The sequence below is a fragment of the Talaromyces rugulosus genome, chromosome IV (genome assembly GCF_013368755.1).
Source record: "Talaromyces rugulosus chromosome IV, complete sequence".
NCBI classification, from domain to species: Eukaryota; Fungi; Ascomycota; class Eurotiomycetes; order Eurotiales; family Trichocomaceae; genus Talaromyces; species Talaromyces rugulosus.
Window position 1 is genome coordinate 223681 of NC_049564.1, and position 21340 is coordinate 245020.

Sequence of the window (21340 nt, forward strand, 5' to 3'; positions counted from 1 at the left end):
GGTGTAAATTGTTGGGCAATTTATATGCAACGAAATGTTGCAGAGAGGGTTATATTGATGGAACATTTAAAGTTGGCAAATGATATTTTCATATCATGAATTTGTAAAATTTTCCAGCACAATAATTAGTGGGACACTGTACAAACGTTACACTTGTGAGAAGAAGTCGCACTCCCATGTCATATCTATGTCGCCATTCTCCATTTTATACTGCCGAGGTTGTACAGCTGGTTGAGTTGAGACAGCGAACACCAAAAGGAACACAATCCATAAACAGAAAAATCAATCTTATTATGATATCATAGTACATATGGACTTAAACTAAAAGTCGAAACTATTTGACTAATTTAAAATGTGAGGTTATGATGGTGAAACAGAGGTCCCTAATGCAGTCTCTATACAAGGACATATACATGTAGTCCTTCTTGTATTAATGTTTCAACAGTACAAATGCGTGTCCATAAACATCCCTCCTCCATTGTAGTGATCATACACATAATCATAATCACTCTCAGGTTCACTTTCATAGCAGAATATAGCGAGCTGTGACAAAGCCATAACATCAGCATCAGCACTATCAGCTTCACATAGGTCTGAAAATATGGCTGAATGGCGTATATTCTGTATCTTGCCATTCACAGCAGAAGCTATGCTGTTTCATCTTTTCACTGTGGGAGAGTACCGCAAAGTCATGTAACGAATACACACCCTCTCCAATCTTTCCAATTGCGTCTTTATCCGTCCCAACCTTCTTTTTACTTTGGCTTCCAAAAAGGACAAAATGCCGATATAATCTTGTCGATCTATGTCGATCATTTAAGAGCGATGCCAATCGTACCACATTCATTGGCGGCTGACGCAAAAGCAAATTTCTCCAGCTTGCTTCCTCACGAAGAAATGCCTCTTTCTTATTTATAGGTACCCGCGCCAGATCGAGAGCCAATGCGTATTCGGGAAAATGAGAGGTTTGTTGCAATAAATTTGGAAAGTGTCTAGCCAGTAGATTATTATTCTGGGTGTAGTTCGTCGCTACTTCCGTGCAAGGCTTGAAGTAGAGGGCTTGTTGCAAGGATGGAGATGTGTGGATCAAAGCGTGCCAGTTTTGACAAACGCTTTGAGCAGCAACAAGAAGTGTCAGAAGGTCAACTTCAAGTAAAATAGCTTCGAGAAGTTCCGGCATGGAAAGAACTTTGTCTCTAGCTGTAGTTTTCATGATGATAATAATGTAACCCAGATTGCAACAGGTCAAATAGAAAGAGCATCTTCATTGAGTTCTGACGTCTGTAAAGTTCTATATCCATCTCTCTCTCTCTCTCTCTCTCTCTCTCTCTCTCTGCTTTTTTTCTCTCTCCCAATTTTTCCCCTGTTGATTTATATTATGGCGAATCGGCAACGAAAAGGACAGTGGAGAATTCCAAAATTCGGTTAGTGAGTTGATTCGATGCTTTTTCGCGTGGCAAAATAGTGTGGATATTTTTTCAGGTAGATATAGAGCAGAGGCGAACCCGCATGCATCTTTTTGCTTCATGATCAAGCATCTTAAATGTTTCTATCAATTTCATTAATTACTACATAGAATTAGATAGGGCTTCAAAGTGTTTTCGTCCTAACAAATACAGCCATGTTCGTTTCAGTCAGTTCAGTCGGTCTTCACATCAACAAAACAATGCGATTTTATATTTGTCTCTAAGAATATTAACAAGAGGACAATAGAAATAAAAATAATCTAAAACTCGCCCGAATATGATAAATTCATTTGTACACACAAAACGACGATCCTCGGGATCGAACCCGGTTTTGGGGACCCTATATAAATGACTATTAGATAAACCCCACTAGGGACGCAGTAAGCCTAACTCAGAACTCTCGAATTGCCTTTTACCATTCGAAACCGTGGACTTCTGCCTCGTCCCTTTTCAATCTTTGGAACCCTTGTCGAGTTTTTGCTTCATTTTTTTATCTTACTCCTAAAAATTGTAGTCTTTTTTTTTTTCAATAGTTAATACTTTTTTTTTCTTGGATTTCTAACTATATTGTCGGTTGTGTGTGGTTTTAACCCTTGTGAGTGCGTGGAAATACTCTTCCGATTTGCTGCTATGAAAGATCAATATTCTCCACTGATAGTGCAGTGGGCGGCCACTGCATTAGACCCTCGAAATGGTGGTTTCCCCGGCCTCCGAGAACCTTATGGTTCTCGAGGATGCTCTTGATTTCCTTCGTGTAGATGGCGGACAATAGAGAACAGAGAGCAGAGAACAGATAGCGAATTGTGGTTTTTCTAGTGAATGGAATCAAGATTGAGAATATTGCTTAAGGTTCTATATGCACCCTGCCTGTTGCAAGTAAGTGCCAGTTCAACAAACACCCTGCCACTGCTCACACTGGTCCATTCCACGGGCGGTCATATCTTCCACCACAATGGCTACTCTTTTTCCGTCATATTTTCACCCACAGCCTGAACGCTTTTGTTCATTACTACTATATGTGAAAATACTGTAAAAGAGGGTGCAGATTGGCCGATCCATGACAGCTATCAGATCATTCGTATGTGTTTTCTAATTACAAAGCGAAGAATACTCATCAAAATTATATTCTATTTCCGTCGCAACTGAACATTGACGGCCAAAGGATAAATGTCTCATTGACCCCCAACTTCTAGTCTGGAGAATGGAGAGAAAAATCATACTTAGCGAATAGAGTCGCAATGACAAGTTGCATTTGAAAACATCAATGTTTCTTCCCAAGCAAGCCCTTCCCCGTATGATGATTTTTGGTCATTAAGCAAATGATATTTGTCAAGGCAATCTCAGTGTTTTCGCGCGCCGCATTGAAAAGGTTTTGAGCTTCGATAACGATCTCTCCCAGGTCGAGATAGAGGAGATTTCCCTTCTTATCCAAGTGTCACCATGAAATCATCTAACGGTTCCAGTCCCGCTTGAACACGTTGAGTGTCCATCCGAAGGCGGTTGCGCACGAAATGCAGGGTGGCATCTCGAAGACGATCGCCGTCTTTCCATTTTTTTCCACCCGCAAGTCATGGCTTTAACAAGGGGTATCGGATCAGTAGCCGATTCAGATATATGTATAGACCCGCATAAAGCTTCGTGAGGGTCTGTTTTGTATAATTCGCCCGTGAGGGTCTCGACCGTAACAACTGCACTACCACGCTCCATAAAACTTGGGTCTTCATTGTACATAGTGACAGCGACATCAAGCCCAGCATCATCTGTGTCATATCGATTTCTTGTCTGCTATCATCGAGTATCCTCGTAGCCCTTTCAGGGTGGCCACCAACAATTTTTTTTCTAGCTCGATGACACTCTTCTATGGGAAAGCTGCGGTAAGTCGCTTTTACTTAACATTATAAACTGCCTTTCCTGTGTATCTGAGACATACGGATGTGAAAAGATAAACGCTCTATGAAAATTGACTTTCAAGACAGGGGTGCCATGACCATAGACATCACGGATAGCTTGCAGTTTAGCAAATGATACGTGCGTTGGCCCGACTTTAACAGCGTCGCCATATTTCATGTGCGCCTCGGGCATGGGGATGGTTCTGCTTCTGTTATACTGATGAATTGCACCAAGCATGAGTGAGTGAGGCAATCGATACCCCTGGAAAGCGTCCGAGGTGCTTGGGATCTAGATGAACATAAACTGATTGAATAAATAGGGAACAAAGCCAACAAACATATCAAGATATCAAGATATATCCATACATAATAGACGGAAACAACAAATCCCACTCGTTTATATAATGGAGAATCATTCTCTTAACCCGGACGATGGGACCGGCACCCCAGGCAACCATTACCACTAGGACCAAAGCAAAGTTCAAACGTCGGAATTCTGTATTTAGCGAATCCATCAAAGTCATGGCATCTGATTACATTGATCGTGTCTGGCTCGACAATTTCCGAAAGGCTGCGGAAGACTGTATCCAATGTCGCCCAAATGTTCCGAATAGTTGCTTTGGACGGTCGAAACCTGCCAACTAATGTGGATAGAAAAAATCGACTTTCAATGTTATCTAAACACGCCTTAAAAAAACATTCAGACATTAATGTGGGGGAGGGGTGTGGAATGTCCTAAAAAAAAAATTGTGGCTTGAGTGGTTTGAACACCCGACTTCCAGATTAACACGATGTGTTGGATTGAAGTTTGGCTTCAGTCTGGCATTCTCCCAACTGAAATAAAGCCACTGTTGAAGAAAATGCGCCGTTTTTTGTATCCAACACCATGCCGACAGAAAATCAGACTATACCTCGATATACCGTCATTGAGCAAACATCGCAGTAATGACTTTTCTCTTTCCCAACCCTTTGAACTTGCTTACGGATAATAGCTAATATTAGCGCAAATTCCCACTTATATGAATAATATATATCTACTTTTTGCTACATCTGCACGTAGTTTTAAAAACTCAACATTTACATGTAAATGTTCGTCATGGTACTGGTCTAATTAGTGGATATATATATATATCCGATCGCAATATCAGTCAAGTGAGTCAACATTTCATGTGACGACTCAAAAGTAACCAACCGGCATTCAAAAGTTGAACCGATCGATGTCCAAATACATGTATTAAATGTTATATTTGACATCACAACAAACCTTGACCTTTCGAAATGTTCGAATACTGTTACATCTTGATCAATTGGTGCAACGGCATTTTTCGCAAGTCAGCTGGAATCGGCCTACATTATTGATAGACTACGTGATCAATCGATGACTTGCGTACTCACATGTACACATATACCGGTTGACATATACCATTGAAATGTTGTAGGCCTTTAGACTTTGCCGTCATGGCTCCTACCAGTTGACATACGTAAATTCCTTCACAGAATTCTTGACACAATATTGAAATCAATAGTTGATCTCAACCTTTAACCAACCGGCATTTCAATGTTATAGCCACACATACGTAAGATAACTTCATCATGTTTTGTTCATATCACTGGCGATTTTATGTGAAGCCTCCAGTAAGATGATTTGTAATTCGAGCCTTTTATAATTGTTGGTGCAGATGTTTAAGTCGACCGACTCTAATCCTGCATCGTATCCTCGACATTTCGTTATCATTAGATCCATGCATATGTGTCTTCTATAGCACTGTATATTGCTGGCACCTGAATGATGAACTCTTCTCAACGCATGTATGATTTAATTATGCAACGCAAAGTGCAAACTTTGATATTGTGGTAGACTATATGCATTTTTCTACGTCAATAATGGGTGCGACAAGCAATGCAGTAGAAGAAGTTTTACAAATCGAACGAGCCACCATGTTAAATAGCTTGACCATAAGAAATGAAACAAATTAGGGATAGCCGTAGCAAGCGCTTTGTTTAAACAAAGTGTGCTAGACAGCGCTACTAAAAAAACCAAGCACATTATTACACGGAAGTGTAATATAACGCGAATGAAAAAATTTCACTCATTAGGTGGGACTAGCAGGGAACATAGATTTAGCGGGTACGAAAAAAATTGTGGCTTGAGTGGTTTGAACACCCGACTTCCAGATTAACACGATGTGTTGGATTGAAGTTTGGCTTCAGTCTGGCATTCTCCCAACTGAAATAAAGCCACTGGATGACAAGTAGTCGCCGTTTTTTCGTACATGAGCCAATTTCTATTTTCCCAACAGTTAAAAGCCCGGCGACGGTAGTTGTAGACACTATATTGTTCGCACACGTCGCCATGCTTGTTTCTACACCATCGTTTTTATATTTTCTCCAAGACAAAGTTAGCTGTGGTTGGTTAGAATTAATCACTGCGATTTTCACTTTTCTAAGATGGAAATGGTGCCTATAAATTACCCTGCCTAGGAACCTGCAGACTCTGGTGCTATGCTGGGCATTGTAAAGTACGCTATAATTAAAGAGTTCCATAAAAAAACCTTTTAATAATAGTTCATGAAGCAACTTAAAAAAAGCACATTGAAGTGATAACCCCTTTTTATAGGTTTTAGCCCCTACTAGATTGCTAATGTCTAATCATAGTATCCGCTCATGCATGGCATGGTTATTTTTAGACTCTTCCTTGATCGGTAGACAGAGCCACACGCTCCTTGCATTGAATAGCCCCACACAGCCCGCTAACTTGTTTGACAATAATCTAAGAGCTAATCTTCTACATATTAAATTACTATATAAATGGACAAAGTTTAATTTTACATCCTAGGGAAAAACCCCTTTGGCTAAGCTTAATGGAAGATGGAAATGGCTTGCAGTAACGTTGGAAATTCAAATCCCGACATTGCCGGGCTTGGGGTAAGGACTCTCTAAATTGTACAATTACCAAGACTAACGTATTGCTGGCAGATAATCCTCTCGTTTGTGATTCAGGCGGGGATATCGTTTTTGCTATCTTTCTGGTCCGCTATACTAGACGTTGAGCTGGGAAAGCCAGTGCTTCGGACCATCTTGCCCCAATGGGCGCAGAATCTTCCTGTATTGAGGCCTTACAGGTCTCGCCAAAAGCTAGATGATTCTGATATAGAGGCTTGCTCTACTGCCGACAACTGCAGCGATTTCGGATTACTACCACTCAAATTAAGAGAGTGGCATATTGATCAGATGCTGGCGATTATCAGTGATATTCAGATATTGAATGGTAAGAGTCAACCAATCCCAATATAAATTCGTATTCAAAATGAAGCTAACTTTTACCAAGGAATTTCACTCCTTATTGGAGCTATGGCTCAACATAAAACTTTAGACCTATATCACTACCACATAATTTATGATGTGGTGAACTTTACCGGGTAATAAATGCATTATCTCACTACACCGTTGAACTAGATTTACTGACAAGCAAACCTAGAATATCAGTATGTGCTTCTTTAGTCAATGTGTTCGGCAACAGGCGACCTTCCATTGTAGATCGTTGTGTCTTGATGGGCTTGTTCGTCATTTTATACCTGGCGTTCGTGATTGTGTTTGGGATGAACTTGAAACAATGGGACGAAAACACCCCTGGACGCTGTTACTACACAGATGCAATCGCAACACCAAGCTCGTCACACCCATATGTCGATAAAATCTACGTTGCAATAACGTGTCTCTACTTCTTGGGTAGTATACTCATGTGCTCTCTGGTGGCTATATTTACATTGCATCCCAAAATTGGCCAAGTGGATCACGTCTTCTTCGAGTTTTTCGGCGTCACCCAAGATTATGAGAAAGTTGCTTTGTATGGATCGTCAAAGTTAACAATCACCATGAAAGTCATCAATTCGCTAAAAGGGTGGATACCTTCAAAGCTTGGAGAGAATTACAAAGCTGTCCTTATATTTTTCCAAAAGTTTGACGCATTGTCGGTTTTGAAGACTGGTTATAAAACGAGCGTTCTCATCATAGCGATGATGCAATACCCAGTTCACGTTTATACGGTCTTTGCATTGCGAACTGCAAACGAAGATCGTCTTGATGGTGATTCCGAAAATTATTGGGGATTCGGCCAGGTTGTTGCCTTGGCTTTATTGGCATCGTCTGTCCTCCAGTGCATTCGCACAGTGATCGGTATGTTTTCTATTCTTCAGTTTCTTCAAAGTTTCCAGTTGTTAATTTATAAAACATAGACTACCGCAAAAGGCTCGGTGACATTAAGAAGAAAGCTGGTATCACATTTAATGAAATAGAAACTCGCCACAGCGAATATGGATCAAGCCAGGGATCCACTCATTCTTTACTGTCTTACGGAATGTGTCAAAGAAACAGCGTTTGATACACCTTAATATTCCAATGAGTATTCTTCTAGATATTAAATTTTAAAATAAAGATATTAATGTTAATACACTGGTGTTGTTTCGAAAAGTGATGACCGAGTCTTGCTTAAATTCCTACGTCCGCCTTATATAATTAAAACCACACCTGCAGTAAATACCAAGGAATCAAATATTTATTGTGATACTGGATTTGTATTTTGTTTGCGCTATAACAGAAAGAACCTTTAGGTATTGGCGAATACACAATAAAAACCATTACAGCATTAAAATACTTAGAAGTGTACTCTTATGACTTAGGAAGCCACTTCCAGAAAGTAAGCAAGAATTTCAATGCTGAGACATGTCTGGATGGGTAGCTAGGTCGAGTGGAAATAGAACCCAGTACTATCTGTCTCGCTGACCCCGTTGTTGATAAGCCACCCGTCGCTGTTAACAGTGACATACAATCCATTACTAGCGGCCTTGATCGAATACACTCCAGTTTCTGCTCCGAGCTTCTGGCGGACGACAAAACGCTCCCAGCTCGACACTGTTTCGCGACTTGCTGAGAGGGTGAAGTTGCCCGAAGAATCAGAGGTCACATACTCGCCGGTGCTGATGAGTTGGAGTGTGCCAGCGTTGGGGACGAAGGAGCTATTGAAAATTGCTCCCGTGCTATTCGTGGCTGACACAGTGAGATTTGTATTCTCGCTGGACGCAGTAACATAATTGCCTGAGGATGCCTCCTGTAACTGGAATGTGCCGTATGGGTTCTCAGGAAGTACACCGCAGATCGAGCCGCCGCTCAGGTTTGGCCGTGTTCCGATAAAGTAAAGTTCGTTCGTATACGTCTGGCCGGTGCCCCAGTCGGTGATGTTTGCACTCCATTCAGCAGCAACCTGCGGATGGGCGTTCGAGTACGCAGCGATCATGACGCACTTCCAAGAATCACCGATAGTAGGGTCAAGGATCTCATCCATTGCATAAGACCAGACGTTCTCAACCCACTCAGTATCGTAGAGGGCCTCGTTGGCAGGGGTGATAGGTAGTTGTTGGATGGCCGCGATCTCGCTCTTCTGAGCTCCCCAGAACAACCAGGCCCCAGACTGCCAATCTTCCACGTTTCCGATGGTGACCAATTCTCTCACTCCCTGCTCAGGATAAGGGTTGTTTGGATCTGTCGCACTTTGGTCTGGGTAGAGGTGCCAGTAGACCTGGGCACCATGCATCTCCGACGCCAGGAGAAGCCTTGCGTAGTTCAGATAGTCGTCAGAGAGTGCAACCGATGCCCAGAGAGCCGCGCCATAGTATCCATTCACAGCTTCACCAGTCGACTCTTGGTCACGGCTTCCTGCACCATTAGCAATTCCAGATGCCCAAGAGTGACCTGCGAACCAGTCGCGGCAGCGGGTAACTGGAAAGTAGGGGTCGTCAAGTGACGGGTTAATGATGTCTCGGGCAAACCAGTTAATGTAGTCCTTGTTATCTTTTAACCAGGATGAGTCATACTTGGCTATGGTTGCGGCAACAGAGAGAAAGTAGCCGTAGTGGAAGTGGTGGTCGTTGTAAAATCCATTGCCAAAGTCAATGTTGGCATCTGTTGCACCCGCCTTGTCAACAACGCCACCCCATGCCGTTTCGTAGGCTGGTAGAGTTGTTGCAGACGTGTTGAACCAGTAGGCGAAGGAGGCCTCGAGGTATTGAATAACAGGATCGACGAGATCGGAGCGCCCAAGATTGTCGGCAATGCTCGCCAGCCGGGCTACTGAGTTCAGTGCACCACCCCAATAGTAAAAGTCACCGGGAACAGGGGCATTAGAAACGTTTAGTTGGCCAACTTCGTACTCGAGACCTTTCAGAACAGAAGCAGAGCAGGAATCGTCAAGATCGCGAGGAGGATCCCACAAGTTTGATGTGAGATTGTACAGTAACTGCCACTGCTTGCCTAGGGCAGGGTACATGTATCCCTTGATTGTTAAATAAGACAGAGCCGTTATGTCAGGAAAGTTCGGTTTTTGCATCGTAATGCGGTGGTGTGGCCATGTCAGCATGAGTAGATCGCTCCCATTACCGGCCGTGTCCCAATTGAAGACGATGGTACCGGTCGAGTTGGTCCATGAGTAGTCAAGCCCAACAGAGGTCGGGTACACGCCGCTGTACTGGTCGAGGAGAGCCTTATGAGAGGTTTCATTAAGCATAGCTAGGCGGAGGACTCCACTGAATGGGCTCGAGGCGCTGATTGACCCCTCATCGGACGAAGTTGCAGTCGCCGTGAGAGTGATCGGAGAGAGAGCGTAAATGAGGTAGGTGGAGTTTTTGCTGCTCACGCTGAATTGGGTACCGGTAACGGTAACTGTGATGCCTTCATTTTAGCCAATTTCTACACCAAAGTATCTGGGAACCTGAACACACCATTTGCACCGACAGAGAGAGTTTGGTTGTTGAATGACGTGATTCCTCCTCTCATTGCCGTCAATACCGGCGTAGACTGGTTATACTGGAATGTCACGTAAGGTGAGCCGGGGACTCCATAGAAGGTCATTGACGCGCTTTCTTCGAAGTACTGGACGGTCACACTTTGTGTGTCAAACCCAACCGCTTTGTGGTTTGAAAACTCGCCTGAATGCTCGACAAAGGACGCACGCCAGTCGGCCTGCGTTGGTTGCTTGATCGATGTCCCGTCAAACGACCGCTGAGTACTGACACCGAAGATAACGCCATTGCCATCCAGGGCAGACTCATATGGGAATGGGCCAGCTGCAGTTGCGTTCCCAGGAGGAGCAGCGTAAGGAGCCCACCACGAGTTGGTTGGAAACTAAACACACTTTTAGATAACATGTACCCTCAAAACCGGGAAATATACAGGATTATGTAGGTACCGGAGGCTTGAGGCCATCAAAGAACGTGATCACTGGAGCAGCACTGCACTCGACAGTGCCACCTGCAATACTCTCGGCAGAATCGGTTCCTATAGGATCAAGAAGACTGCGCTTAATAAAGGAGTTCAAGGTGTTACTGCCATAAGCAGTAGAAGCCAAGAGGGCAAGCGATAGCAACATCTTGCTGGGAGCTCAAGCTCTTCTTGATTTTAGATGGCCATCAATAAACGGCGGGGGGATAAACAGTTCTTTATAAGCACTCCAAATCTTGAGTAAGCAAACTTTTTCCTCTTGAACCTCGCTAAGTGTCGTGCTTAGCCAGGCCTGAATAAGTGCACAGGAGTTTCCGCAAATGGTATCCCATAAAGGAGGCGTGCCTGGCAATATTCCCAGTGAAACACACTACTACTACTACTACTACTACTACTACTGTTTAGGTGGGGGGGGGGGGGGTCCAATTGTAGCTTAAAACTATGTGTATATGTGTAAGCTTCTCCACTAGTCGGTAGTAGCCGTATGTCGAAGCAAATAGGCTACGGCAAATGCGGTCTAGAGTCTATTATATCGTGAGGGGACTCACAAATAAGGACTTGGAGTTAACTAGAATTTAGTTTCCGTGATTGCAACGTCAGCCGGGACAAAGAGAAATAAAATACAGAAAATATTAAAAGAAAACAAACTTAATGCAAGTACGTACTGTTTATCGCTTTCCCGCTTACTTAGTTGTAACTATAATATTTGCAACATCAATACTGCGTATACCTGGTGACAACGAGAATACATGGACCGGGTCTTTTACGGGCAATATATCGGGGATTTATCGGAGAGGCACTAGGGATGTTGCCATAGTCGCACTCTGTATCCAAGTGGCCATACGCTGTACCAGGTGTGCGATTGAAGAAGAGGCTCCTGTTCCGAAAACACGCCACATAATTAGTCACCATGAGACTACTTCGATTAAGCCCCCCAGGAAAGCCAGTTTGGTCGTTGCGCCAAAAAGGGGAAACTTGAGTTCAGTGGGTATTTCGCAGAATGTGCCTAATCAAGTATGCCCATTCACATGGATCCGTATGAGTAGAGCTTTCGCCTGGAGTTGCTTGAATAACTAGATCATCAGCGAAGCTGTCAGAGTATTCTAGTCATTCAACGCCAGATACTATTTGAAATGGCCTTGATAAAATTTTATAGTGAAAATGTGTCTTTAAAATACTCAGTTAAGGTTTCAATGGGGCTACTGTGCCAAAATAGTGATGGAAAGTTTTCAAAAACAATGACTTCAAAAAACAAGCAAGAAAAGCTGCAAAATGCGGGGAGGACTTCTCTACCAACTTAAATTAACTTGCATAGGTTAGTTTGTGTAATGCAGACTAAGTCTAACGCATCGCCTTTCAACCATTTCATGCTGTATCGTTCTCGATGCCTTGAACGGCTTGTGCTTTACATGAAGATGTCGTTTTGTGCGCCTAAAACTAGTCAAAACGACTGTATACTTTCCGGCTGCGTGACAGACGCTTACCATTTTGGAAGCCCCATTTCTCGTTGTAAGCCACGAAATCGTTGTCTGGAGCAACGACATTGTTTCCATCAGCTTCTGGGAACAGATAGCTTTATTAGTATACACAGACAGTTCAATATAATTTAATACTGAGACTTACGGTTCATAACCAAGATCTGTTTGGCGCCACCAACACATTCAGAAGTGTCATTGGCACAGTATTTCGGGACCTGGGCTTGCGCGAGTTGCTTGGTTGAGCTCGATCCGGTCACTTTACATTTGTAGCCAGCCATGTACCTGAGTGTTAAGAAGAACGTCAATACGGCTAGTTATTTTCCTTTAGTTGTTTTTTCTTACATATTAGGCTCCCCACAACCTTGTGGAACCCAGCCCCAGGCGCAAATGCAACCGGCATCAGGGCATGGTGGAAGATCCGCGGGGACTTCGTAGGTAGCAATGCGTTTCCAGGGTGTGCTGTAAAAAGAAAGTCTCGTTAGCATGGATACACGCGACAAGACATTATTCAGTTATTTTGTTTTCCCTCTTGTCCTTTTTTGTTAAAAAATGGAAGAGGTAGAAGGAAGAAGAAAAAAGGAAACAAGAAAGATATACTGCTCTAGTACACTAAACACAACCAAGTTCTCCATTGTTACTTGACTCATATCCGACTGATAACTAATCGCAAATACGGTTCCGCCGGCCATCGTTTGGTTATTGGTATGGATGGCTCCATCGTCCTGAATGCAACCGGGCGGCGTACCTGTGCCAGACCAGTCCTCGGGATGGTCTTTACCGTCTGGCCACTCTCCTGCATATTGACCGTTAAACGAAAGTGTGGTTTGGGCGCGGTTGTGAGCAAGCTCAGTGGTGAAGTTCTGCCCGGCAGGCAATTCAAGGAAGACCCCATCGACCGGAGGAGCTTTATCACAGCCCCGATCGGCCTGGAACCACCATTTAGACTTGGGGAGATCCCACAGAGGATTTACTGCCAAGTTTGTATTTGGGTCGTCGACGGACGTGTCGTTGCCGCCAAGGCAGTACATGCCTGGATGCCAGGCTACGACATGGGCAGAAGCAAGCTTGCTCGTGGCTAGGATCGAAAGAGTGAGAATGCGCAGCATTTTGATGATTCAAATAATCAAGCACCAAAAATAAAACCAAGGATGATAATGGGCTATTGATCGGAAGGAAAAAGAGGAATTGCGAGTGAAGCTAAGTTATGACATTTCTCTCGAGGGGGTCTACGAACTAAATACCGACAGGGAGCCGGATTATGTCAACTACCTCTTCTGAGCTCAAATGGTTACGTACAGGCTCTCAAAATATCGGCAGGATCCACAGAAAGATAGCTCGAGGTGTCGCTAAGGTAAAAATTTCTGGAATCCATAGTGAGAAATCTAGCGTAAGGTGTAGATAACATGTGTATTTAGTTTCACCACAAGCATTGACGTTTCATATGGGCCAAAAAATCCCAGCGAAAAGCCAATTGGCAATTAACTTAGTAGAGCCCCCCTATGCAACAAGTTGGTTCTAAAAAAGAGACCCTGGACCACTTTCCGGTTGTGGTTAGACGCGGGGATTTTCCCCTATTTTTAAGGTTAGAGCCAGCAGGTCGGTGGAGAGTGAAGAGTATGTACGTACGTAGTTTGGTCGCTGAAACATTTAAGTGTTGAAAGTCTTCCAAGCATATGCCAAGATCCTGTCTTCAAAAATCTATGTAACGCTGAATAATATCATATCCCACTGTCACAGCCGTAGTATGAGAGGTAGGATCTGGGCCTGTCATAAGTTATAACCCTGCCGCCCCCCTACTAAGTATGTGCCGATGACTCAATACTACTAGAATCCGCTAAGCGGCTCCTTTTTCGCACGGTGGTAATTTTCGGGCTGTAGCATGTAGCTGGGTATGTCTAACCCTAAGGTTTAGACGGGGGACGATTGGGGGTTGGGGTGCACAAATAGCTTACCATGATTTCTTAAACAGGCATTCTAATTAGACAACTTATCGCACCTAATTTTTAATTTGTGTTCTATTTTTACGATTACTATTCACAAAAAAAGTGCTCTAAACAGCACAAAATAACCCCGGAAGACGAAGACGAAGGCGAAGACGAACACGAATAGCATAGTTCACTAACTGGCTATAGACATTTCAGACGCGGATTTCATGTTTTCAGCATTTCCCATGGTAACATCGTAGCCGTGTGTTTTTATATCGATGGCTAGCTGGCGTGCAACCTTTACAGGGTCACCCCCGCTGGAAAAAATGTAGTCTACACCTTCTAGACGCAGGTTACTAGTCTCGGGAAACCATAGCCAGAAGGCAGGCACGAAAAGCGCATTCGTAATCATGAAGATTAGATATGCCTTCCACTGTAGACGGTTGATAATTACCGGAGTTATCATGACCACAGTGAAGTTCCACAGCCAGTTAGAACTGACCCCAATGGCAGTGCCTCGTGCCCGGGCTTCTAGGGGCAGAATCTCAGGGACATACACCCACGGTACGCAGTTGACGGTCATACCAAAAATGAGCATGTAACAGAAGAAAAATGCGACTGCGGCTGAAGAGCAAGATGTTCCGTTGGGAGAATCCGCGCGTGAGAGAAGAATCGATACCATCATCATACAGAGACTCAGCCCAGCACAGCCCGTTATCATGGTTTTACGACGACCCATGCGATCTAGGGTGAAAGAAGGTAAGATAGACCCAAACATGAACATCATGTTGATACATCCTCCCAAAATTTGAGCCAAGTTTGCTGAAAGACCAACATTCTGAACGAGCACCGCTGATGTGAAAGGGTGAATATTAGTTAGTTGTCTCAACGACAAAACACTTTAGACACAAGTACGCCACTTACACGGTGCATAGTAGACCACCAAGTTCACCCCACCAGCCTGGTTCATGAATTGTACGAACCAAGCCAGTAGGACACGCTTCCTTGTCTTGACACGATCGTCTCTGAATATGCTGAAAAAGTTGCGTGGTTTATTTTCGGATAATTCTAGCTCAATCGCCGATGAAATAGCGTCGCGTTCATTTATGATGTACTGGTCTGTTGGTTCCTTATCATATACCGCGCACAAAACTGCCATAGCCTCGTCCTCACGGCCGTGCTGAAAAAGCCACCGTGGAGACTCTGGTAATCCTAGGACAAGAACGATCACGATAAGGGCAAAGACTATTTGCGCTGCAATTGGAAGGCGCCACGCAATAGGCCCTCCAACATAGGACATGCCAAAATCAAACCAGTAGGCAACGGTTATTCCTACACCGACGAAAAGAACTTCTGCTGAAACAAGACGACCTCGTAACTTTCGGTCACAGAGCTCAGATTGATACCTAAGACGAATGGGTTATTAGATGAGTGGCCCGAGCGTATGAATAGGAGCTTTGTGTAGAACACAACGTTTGAAAATAATATACCAAGCCTAGTCAAGCAATACTTACATAGGCACAGTTGAAGTTTTGATGCCTGTTCCACAACCAGTGACCAACCGGCCAACAACGAGGTGAGGTACGTTAAATGCCGTGGCCTGTAGTGTCGCTCCTACCACGACGATGAACATTGCTAGCCAAATTGCTCGCCGTCGACCTAACTTTTCGCCAAAAATGTAGTTTACTATATTTCATAGGTTAGCCTTTCTGATAACACGAAAACTGCATCGTTATTTCCCCTTCAATTCCACTACTCACAAATACAGCCTGCAAAGCAGCCGAGATTGTAGCAACTGACAATAATACCCGTCTTTGAGTCGGACGGGTGGCCAAACTGATCTAGCCAGTCTTTATTCTCCAGAATCCCACTGAAGACTCCTTGGTCGTAGCCGTAGAGAATAAACGCTATCAAACAACATACTGTGATACCCAGCTGAAGTGGTTTTCCTTTCCCAAGAATGGACCTCATGTTAGAGACGAGTATGTGGACTGAAAGGTAAGTATGAAGATGGAGGCTTTCTGGATCACACCACTTCTAGGAGTAGAGTCTATCAAGTGGCTTGAGTGGCGCTGATAACGCAGGAACGAATGCCAAAGAACATTATTTAATGCAAATGGGAAACAATGAAAATGCAACTCCAGTTGGGGTAAATCTGGGGCAATCTGTGGGGTGAGGGCTATTATTTCCTCTTTTGGATCGCTGTGGAACAAGGGCTAATTTTCCCTTTTTGGATCTAGTAGCTTGGACTTGCCGCTACTGGTTAGTCGAAATTGATGCCTATAAAGAGTTGGGCAATGTTTCTTAGATGGGTTCGAAATTTAATAACGATACTGCTTGAATAGAAGTAACAGAGTTTTTTTCTTTTGACATTTCATGTAACTCTCTTCATGGAAGGCGTTTCTCCAATCACCGGCGAGGAAAAAAAATCATCTTCCCGATTTTTGACAGACAGGCGTGCCACTGTGGTACAAGTAGGGAAAGAGTAAAATAAACATCCAATTTTCAATGTTTGGGAGTACATTCATCTTAACTCATAGATATGTTGACATCCTAAGAACACCGGCTAGCTCGAAGGAGCTGCGGAGTACCCACCTTCCCAATGCGTCCTGTGCCCTAAGGACGTTTATTTTTAACGAGTTCTTAAGATCGATCATCATCTTCTACGATTTTTCAAAACACTCATCCAGTCCAAAATACCTTAGACCGGACGGAGCGGAGAAAAAAATGCCTAGAGTCTTCTTCATCACAGGCGCCTCATCTGGCCTTGGCCGTGCCTATGCGCAGGAAGTCATAAACCGCGGTGATTTCGTTGTCGCTACAGCACGTAAAATTGAATCACTTCAGTTCTCAGGCACCTCGGCCAAAAACTATCTCCCGGTTTCTCTCGAAATCACGGATCGTGCCAATATTGTTGCCGCTCTACGGGCTGCCGTCGACACATTCGGCCGCATTGACGTGCTAGTTAACAATGCTGGATATGGCCTTGTGGGGATTTTCGAGGAACTCACAGATGATGAGATCAATCGTGAAATGGCTGTGAATTTCTTCGCCACTCTCGACGTGACCCGCGCTGCGATCCAACTGATGCGCGACCAGACCCCGTGTGGAGGCGTTATCCAGCAGATAACGAGCATAACCGGTCAATGCGGGTTTTCCATGATGAGTCTTTATTGTGCCTCCAAGTGGGCTGTGGAAGGTTTTACCGAATCCATTGCACAGGAAGTGAACCCGGCTTGGAATATCAAGTTCACGTGTATCGAACCGGGCGGATTTAGGTACTGTTTCGTTTGTTGTCATAACCGTGATTATGAGAAGCTAATTATTCGAATTGTAAAAGGACAAACTTCTTCAACTCTATAAGCCTCCAGGAGTCAAAAACTCCTGCTTATGCTCATCTTCATCCGCGCGAAACCACCAAAGCGCTGGAAAAGGCCCAGCGTGGGGACCCTTCTAAAGGTGCTAAAGCTATGTACGAGCTGGGAATTATGAAAGATCCGCCTCTGAGAATTGTATTGGGCTCGGATGCGCTTGAACAGATGTTGACCAAGACGGAGCAATATGGGATAAGCCTGAGGAAATACGAGCACATTTCCAGTAGTACAGATGCTGATGAGAATGAGAAATGGAAGTAAATAAGAATAGTTTCGGTAACTTGAACATTTGGAGCCATAGATATATGTTGATAGCTGTAACTAAAGGCTAGAAGTCTCTTGGATAGTCAATCTATCAATTAATGGTTTATTATAGGCCCCAACTGTATATCCTAGGTGTCGTGTTGATATATATGTATTCTAAGGGGAACTGTCAAATTGTCATATATATTTTTAAAAAATAAAAATCCGAATCTTGACGTATAGCGATTTTACGAAATCGAAGTGGACATTGAAGAGAGACGACAACCGTGACTGATCTACTACAAATTACATATGGGTGGCACAATCAATGCGGAAAAGCAAAACAAAACCCGGCATGCAGGGATAAATTGCTAGATTCAAGCGCAATTGCGAGTTATTAGCAGCATTATCATGTATTCTTTCAACTTGCTACTTTTTTTTATTAAAAAAAACCCCCTATGTTTATCCGCATGAGAGAGCCCAAACAAGAAAGAGGCCCTCCGACTAACCGTATTTGGCATTCCGGAGTGCCATTTTTGGCAAGGCTTCCTAGCACTCCGACCCAAAGCCAACTCGTTCATGATCCACAACCAACATCTTTTCGGGCAGGAGATACACGGATATAATTGAATTCTAAACTCCGCCAAGTTCTATAAATTCGTGCTAGATCCACGGGGGTTACTGCCGCTTTGGAAAGCAGAATAGAAGCAATCTATATTACCAGAGAGAGACAACTACCGAACGGATTACCCCGAACTTCCAACAACCAACATCGCAAAAAAGTGAAAAAGAAAAGCTTCGATCAAAAATGTCACGCATTCTCGTCACTGGAGGCACGGGCTTTCTCGGAGCTGCAGTTGTGGACGTCCTGTTGGCACGCGGCCACTCCGTTGTGACTACGGTTCGCAACGCCGAAAAGGCACAACAAATGCGAGCTCATTTCCCGTCCGACAAGTTAGATTTTGTAATTGTTGAGGATATTGCCAAACTCGATGCCTTTGATGAGGCTGTTGTTCATGACCCGCCATTTGATGCTGTTATCCATACCGCCAGCCCTTTCCACTACAACATTCAAGACATCCGGAAGGATATGATCGACCCCGCAGTGAATGGCACAGTGGGAATTCTACAGTCGATAAAAAAGAACGCCCCTACCGTCAAACGTGCAGTTATTACTTCCTCTTTTGCCGCTCTGTTCCAGGCCGATAAACCACGAGGATCGAAATATTCAGAGAGGGACTGGAATCCCGTCACTTTGGACACCGTGAGTGATCCTGTGAACTCAGGCGGCCAAGCTGGATACAGGACTAGCAAAGCACTTGCTGAAAAGGCAGCTTGGGAGTTTATGGAGAAAGAAAAGCCCGGGTTCACACTTACCGCACTGAACCCATCGCTGATCTTCGGACCGGTTTTGCCGTGGCTTCATTCAGTCAATGCCATCAATACATCGAATGAGCGATTCTGGAAATTCATTTCCGGCGCAGAAAAATTAAAATGCTCTCCTACAGGCAGTCTATTTTGGGTTGACGTGCGCGATGCTGCCTTGGCGCATGCCCTCGCTGCTGAGAAACCGGAGGTTGCTGGGAAACGGTTCTTTCTGACCGCTGGAAACTTTTGCAATCGTGAACTGGTAGAGATTATCGGCGACGCCTTTCCAGAACTTCGAGATGGCCTACCCAGCGGTGATGAGGCCCTTAAAGACGGGTCGTATCCTCCAGGAGGTCCCGCGCACGGATACGACAATTCTGCTTCAAGAAAGGAGCTCGGTCTAGAATATCGGAGTCTAAAAGAGAGTACGATAGATACTGTAAAGAGTATACAGGCGTTGCAAAACCGGGTACAATGAGTGCAGAAGGGTGTGGGACGGCATCGTTTTTTATTCTTGTTATTTCTGTCTTATCATATATACCAAGCTCTAATGCCATATAATATTTCAAGTGTTATGAAACAAATCAAGAAAATAGTAAATGATCTTGAGGATATCGAATAGCTATAGATCTATTTCCTAGGCATATTTCACCGAAACTTGGGAGTCTCCCCTCTCCATCCTCGGCTTCAACCTGCCGAGGTGCGGGGGTGGAGAAGTATGTAGATCTTGATAAAAGGACAATGTGCAAACGCCCAGGCCGTGCTGATTCGGCGGATCGGGGGGAAGTAACCTATGGATGGCAGTAATTCGGGAACACCTCGCAGCCAAGGGACTGGGGTTGTTTAATGATCTCCAGACAGAATCATCGGTCGTCGGAAATTTCCCGGTCATTGAGATGTTTTCGCGATTCGGCACAGAGACACAGAAGACAGAGTTTATATGGGGACAGCTTGATGGCCGCGTCTTGATGACATTTGGCCTTACAGAACCAAATCACGGGTCAGATGCTACCCATATTGAAACCTTTGCAGTTCCCGGGTCATCGAGCACGGCACGACCAGGGTGGCTGATCAACGGGAGGAAGATGTGGCAAACAGGCCAGCATAGAGCGACTCATTGCATTGTGTTTGCCCGGACGAGTGGAAAGCCGGGTTCATCGAGAGGTATTACTGCCTTTATTGTGCCAGCAGATTCAGAGGGAGTACGAATTGAGTCGTACCAATGGTATATACTGCCCTGATACCACATCAGGAATGCAGAGCTGACTTAGTACTTTGTTTAGGACGTTCAACATGCCTACAGACCACGCCACAACTTCTTTCGTCAATGTATGGGTACCAGAAGACGCCATACTCGGCCAGGTAGACGACGGATTAACCGTTGCCCAGTGCTTTGTGCACGAAAATCGCATCCGACAAGCAGCCTCCAGCCTTGGTGCTGCTACATACTGCGTGCAGCAAAGCATTGAGCATGCGCAGACAAAGAAACCATTTGGCCGGCCTCTCATGAACAACCAGGCAATTCAGTTTCCGCTTGTCCGGTTAGCTACGCAGATCGAGATGCTTCGCCTTCTCATTTATAAGACGGCATGGGAGATGGACAGAACAGAGAGATCAAAGATAGAGCACGTGATGACAGATAAAATCTCCATGTGCAACTACTGGGCTAATGAGCTTTGCTGCAATGCTGCCGATCGAGCCATTCAAATCCATGGTGCGATTGGATATAGTCGACATAAGCCGTTCGAGCATATTTACCGGCACCACCGCCGTTATCGCATCACCGAAGGCTCAGAAGAGATTCAAATGCGTCGTGTTGGGGCTCGACTGGGAAAATGGACGAGAGATCGAACTTCCTACCTAAAACTGTAAAACAGCAAAGATTCAGCCTGGTGTATACTCAGATAGTGTCAAATTGATATTAATCTACCCAAATAATTTGGAATATATACATGTACCATTGCGCTAGAAACTTGAAATGACATCATTAATGGCTTTGCACAGCCCGAATTTAGGCTCCCGTCGTTAATTAATCAATCACAGAAGTAATGCATGAGGCTGAATCAAAGGAATATATTAAAGGCAAGGCTGTCAAAATGCGGCGCAATGACGTGACAGGCTGATATGTATGTATGGAAGAGTAAGCCCAGCCTTGTCTTATTTTCCACCATATAAACCGCCTTATTGCCGGGGACATTGAAGTTGCTTTATCTCAAAAACTATTTCTTGATACCCTCTCAGCCAATTTCCCAGTGATCTTCAAAAAATGGACACCTCGATTTGCTTCATTTGCAAGAAGATGGCTGATACTCGTCCATCGAAGCA

General features: G+C 44.3%; 7 protein-coding genes and 2 non-coding genes across 9 annotated transcripts; 4 read left to right on the plus strand and 5 right to left on the minus strand.

The window, feature by feature from the left end:
• Positions 1 to 4103: 4103 nt before the first annotated feature.
• On the minus strand, positions 4104 to 4204 carry TRUGW13939_06856. Its single transcript has one exon. It is a non-coding gene; the product is annotated as a tRNA-Phe (tRNA).
• Positions 4205 to 5496: 1292 nt separating this feature from the next.
• On the minus strand, positions 5497 to 5597 carry TRUGW13939_06857. The gene has a single exon. It is a non-coding gene; the product is annotated as a tRNA-Phe (tRNA).
• A 626-nt stretch (positions 5598 to 6223) lies between these two features.
• Positions 6224 to 7736, plus strand: TRUGW13939_06858 (uncharacterized protein; the record flags this gene model as incomplete). Its single annotated transcript, XM_035490000.1, has 5 exons — positions 6224 to 6280; positions 6332 to 6623; positions 6684 to 6774; positions 6834 to 7531; positions 7591 to 7736. The coding sequence occupies 5 exons, from the start codon at positions 6224 to 6226 to the stop codon at positions 7734 to 7736; spliced, it is 1284 nt and encodes a 427-aa protein (XP_035345893.1).
• Positions 7737 to 8093: 357 nt separating this feature from the next.
• On the minus strand, positions 8094 to 10775 carry TRUGW13939_06859 (uncharacterized protein; the record flags this gene model as incomplete). The annotated part of the gene is made up of 3 exons (XM_035490001.1): positions 8094 to 10069; positions 10129 to 10531; positions 10596 to 10775. 3 exons carry the CDS (start codon positions 10773 to 10775, stop codon positions 8094 to 8096), a joined length of 2559 nt encoding a protein of 852 aa, XP_035345894.1.
• A 1257-nt stretch (positions 10776 to 12032) lies between these two features.
• On the minus strand, positions 12033 to 13211 carry TRUGW13939_06860 (uncharacterized protein; the record flags this gene model as incomplete). Its single annotated transcript, XM_035490002.1, has 5 exons — positions 12033 to 12058; positions 12112 to 12186; positions 12251 to 12387; positions 12448 to 12564; positions 12703 to 13211. The coding sequence occupies 5 exons, from the start codon at positions 13209 to 13211 to the stop codon at positions 12033 to 12035; spliced, it is 864 nt and encodes a 287-aa protein (XP_035345895.1).
• Positions 13212 to 14223: 1012 nt separating this feature from the next.
• On the minus strand, positions 14224 to 16001 carry TRUGW13939_06861 (uncharacterized protein; the record flags this gene model as incomplete). The annotated part of the gene is made up of 4 exons (XM_035490003.1): positions 14224 to 14882; positions 14955 to 15436; positions 15545 to 15716; positions 15791 to 16001. The coding sequence occupies 4 exons, from the start codon at positions 15999 to 16001 to the stop codon at positions 14224 to 14226; spliced, it is 1524 nt and encodes a 507-aa protein (XP_035345896.1).
• Positions 16002 to 16757: 756 nt separating this feature from the next.
• On the plus strand, positions 16758 to 17665 carry TRUGW13939_06862 (uncharacterized protein; the record flags this gene model as incomplete). Its single annotated transcript, XM_035490004.1, has 2 exons — positions 16758 to 17308; positions 17371 to 17665. The coding sequence occupies 2 exons, from the start codon at positions 16758 to 16760 to the stop codon at positions 17663 to 17665; spliced, it is 846 nt and encodes a 281-aa protein (XP_035345897.1).
• Positions 17666 to 18455: 790 nt separating this feature from the next.
• On the plus strand, positions 18456 to 19493 carry TRUGW13939_06863 (uncharacterized protein; the record flags this gene model as incomplete). Its single annotated transcript, XM_035490005.1, has 1 exon — positions 18456 to 19493. One exon carries the CDS (start codon positions 18456 to 18458, stop codon positions 19491 to 19493), a length of 1038 nt encoding a protein of 345 aa, XP_035345898.1.
• Positions 19494 to 19812: 319 nt separating this feature from the next.
• TRUGW13939_06864 (uncharacterized protein) lies at positions 19813 to 20887 on the plus strand (the record flags this gene model as incomplete). Its single annotated transcript, XM_035490006.1, has 2 exons — positions 19813 to 20240; positions 20299 to 20887. The coding sequence occupies 2 exons, from the start codon at positions 19813 to 19815 to the stop codon at positions 20885 to 20887; spliced, it is 1017 nt and encodes a 338-aa protein (XP_035345899.1).
• Positions 20888 to 21340: the final 453 nt, after the last annotated feature.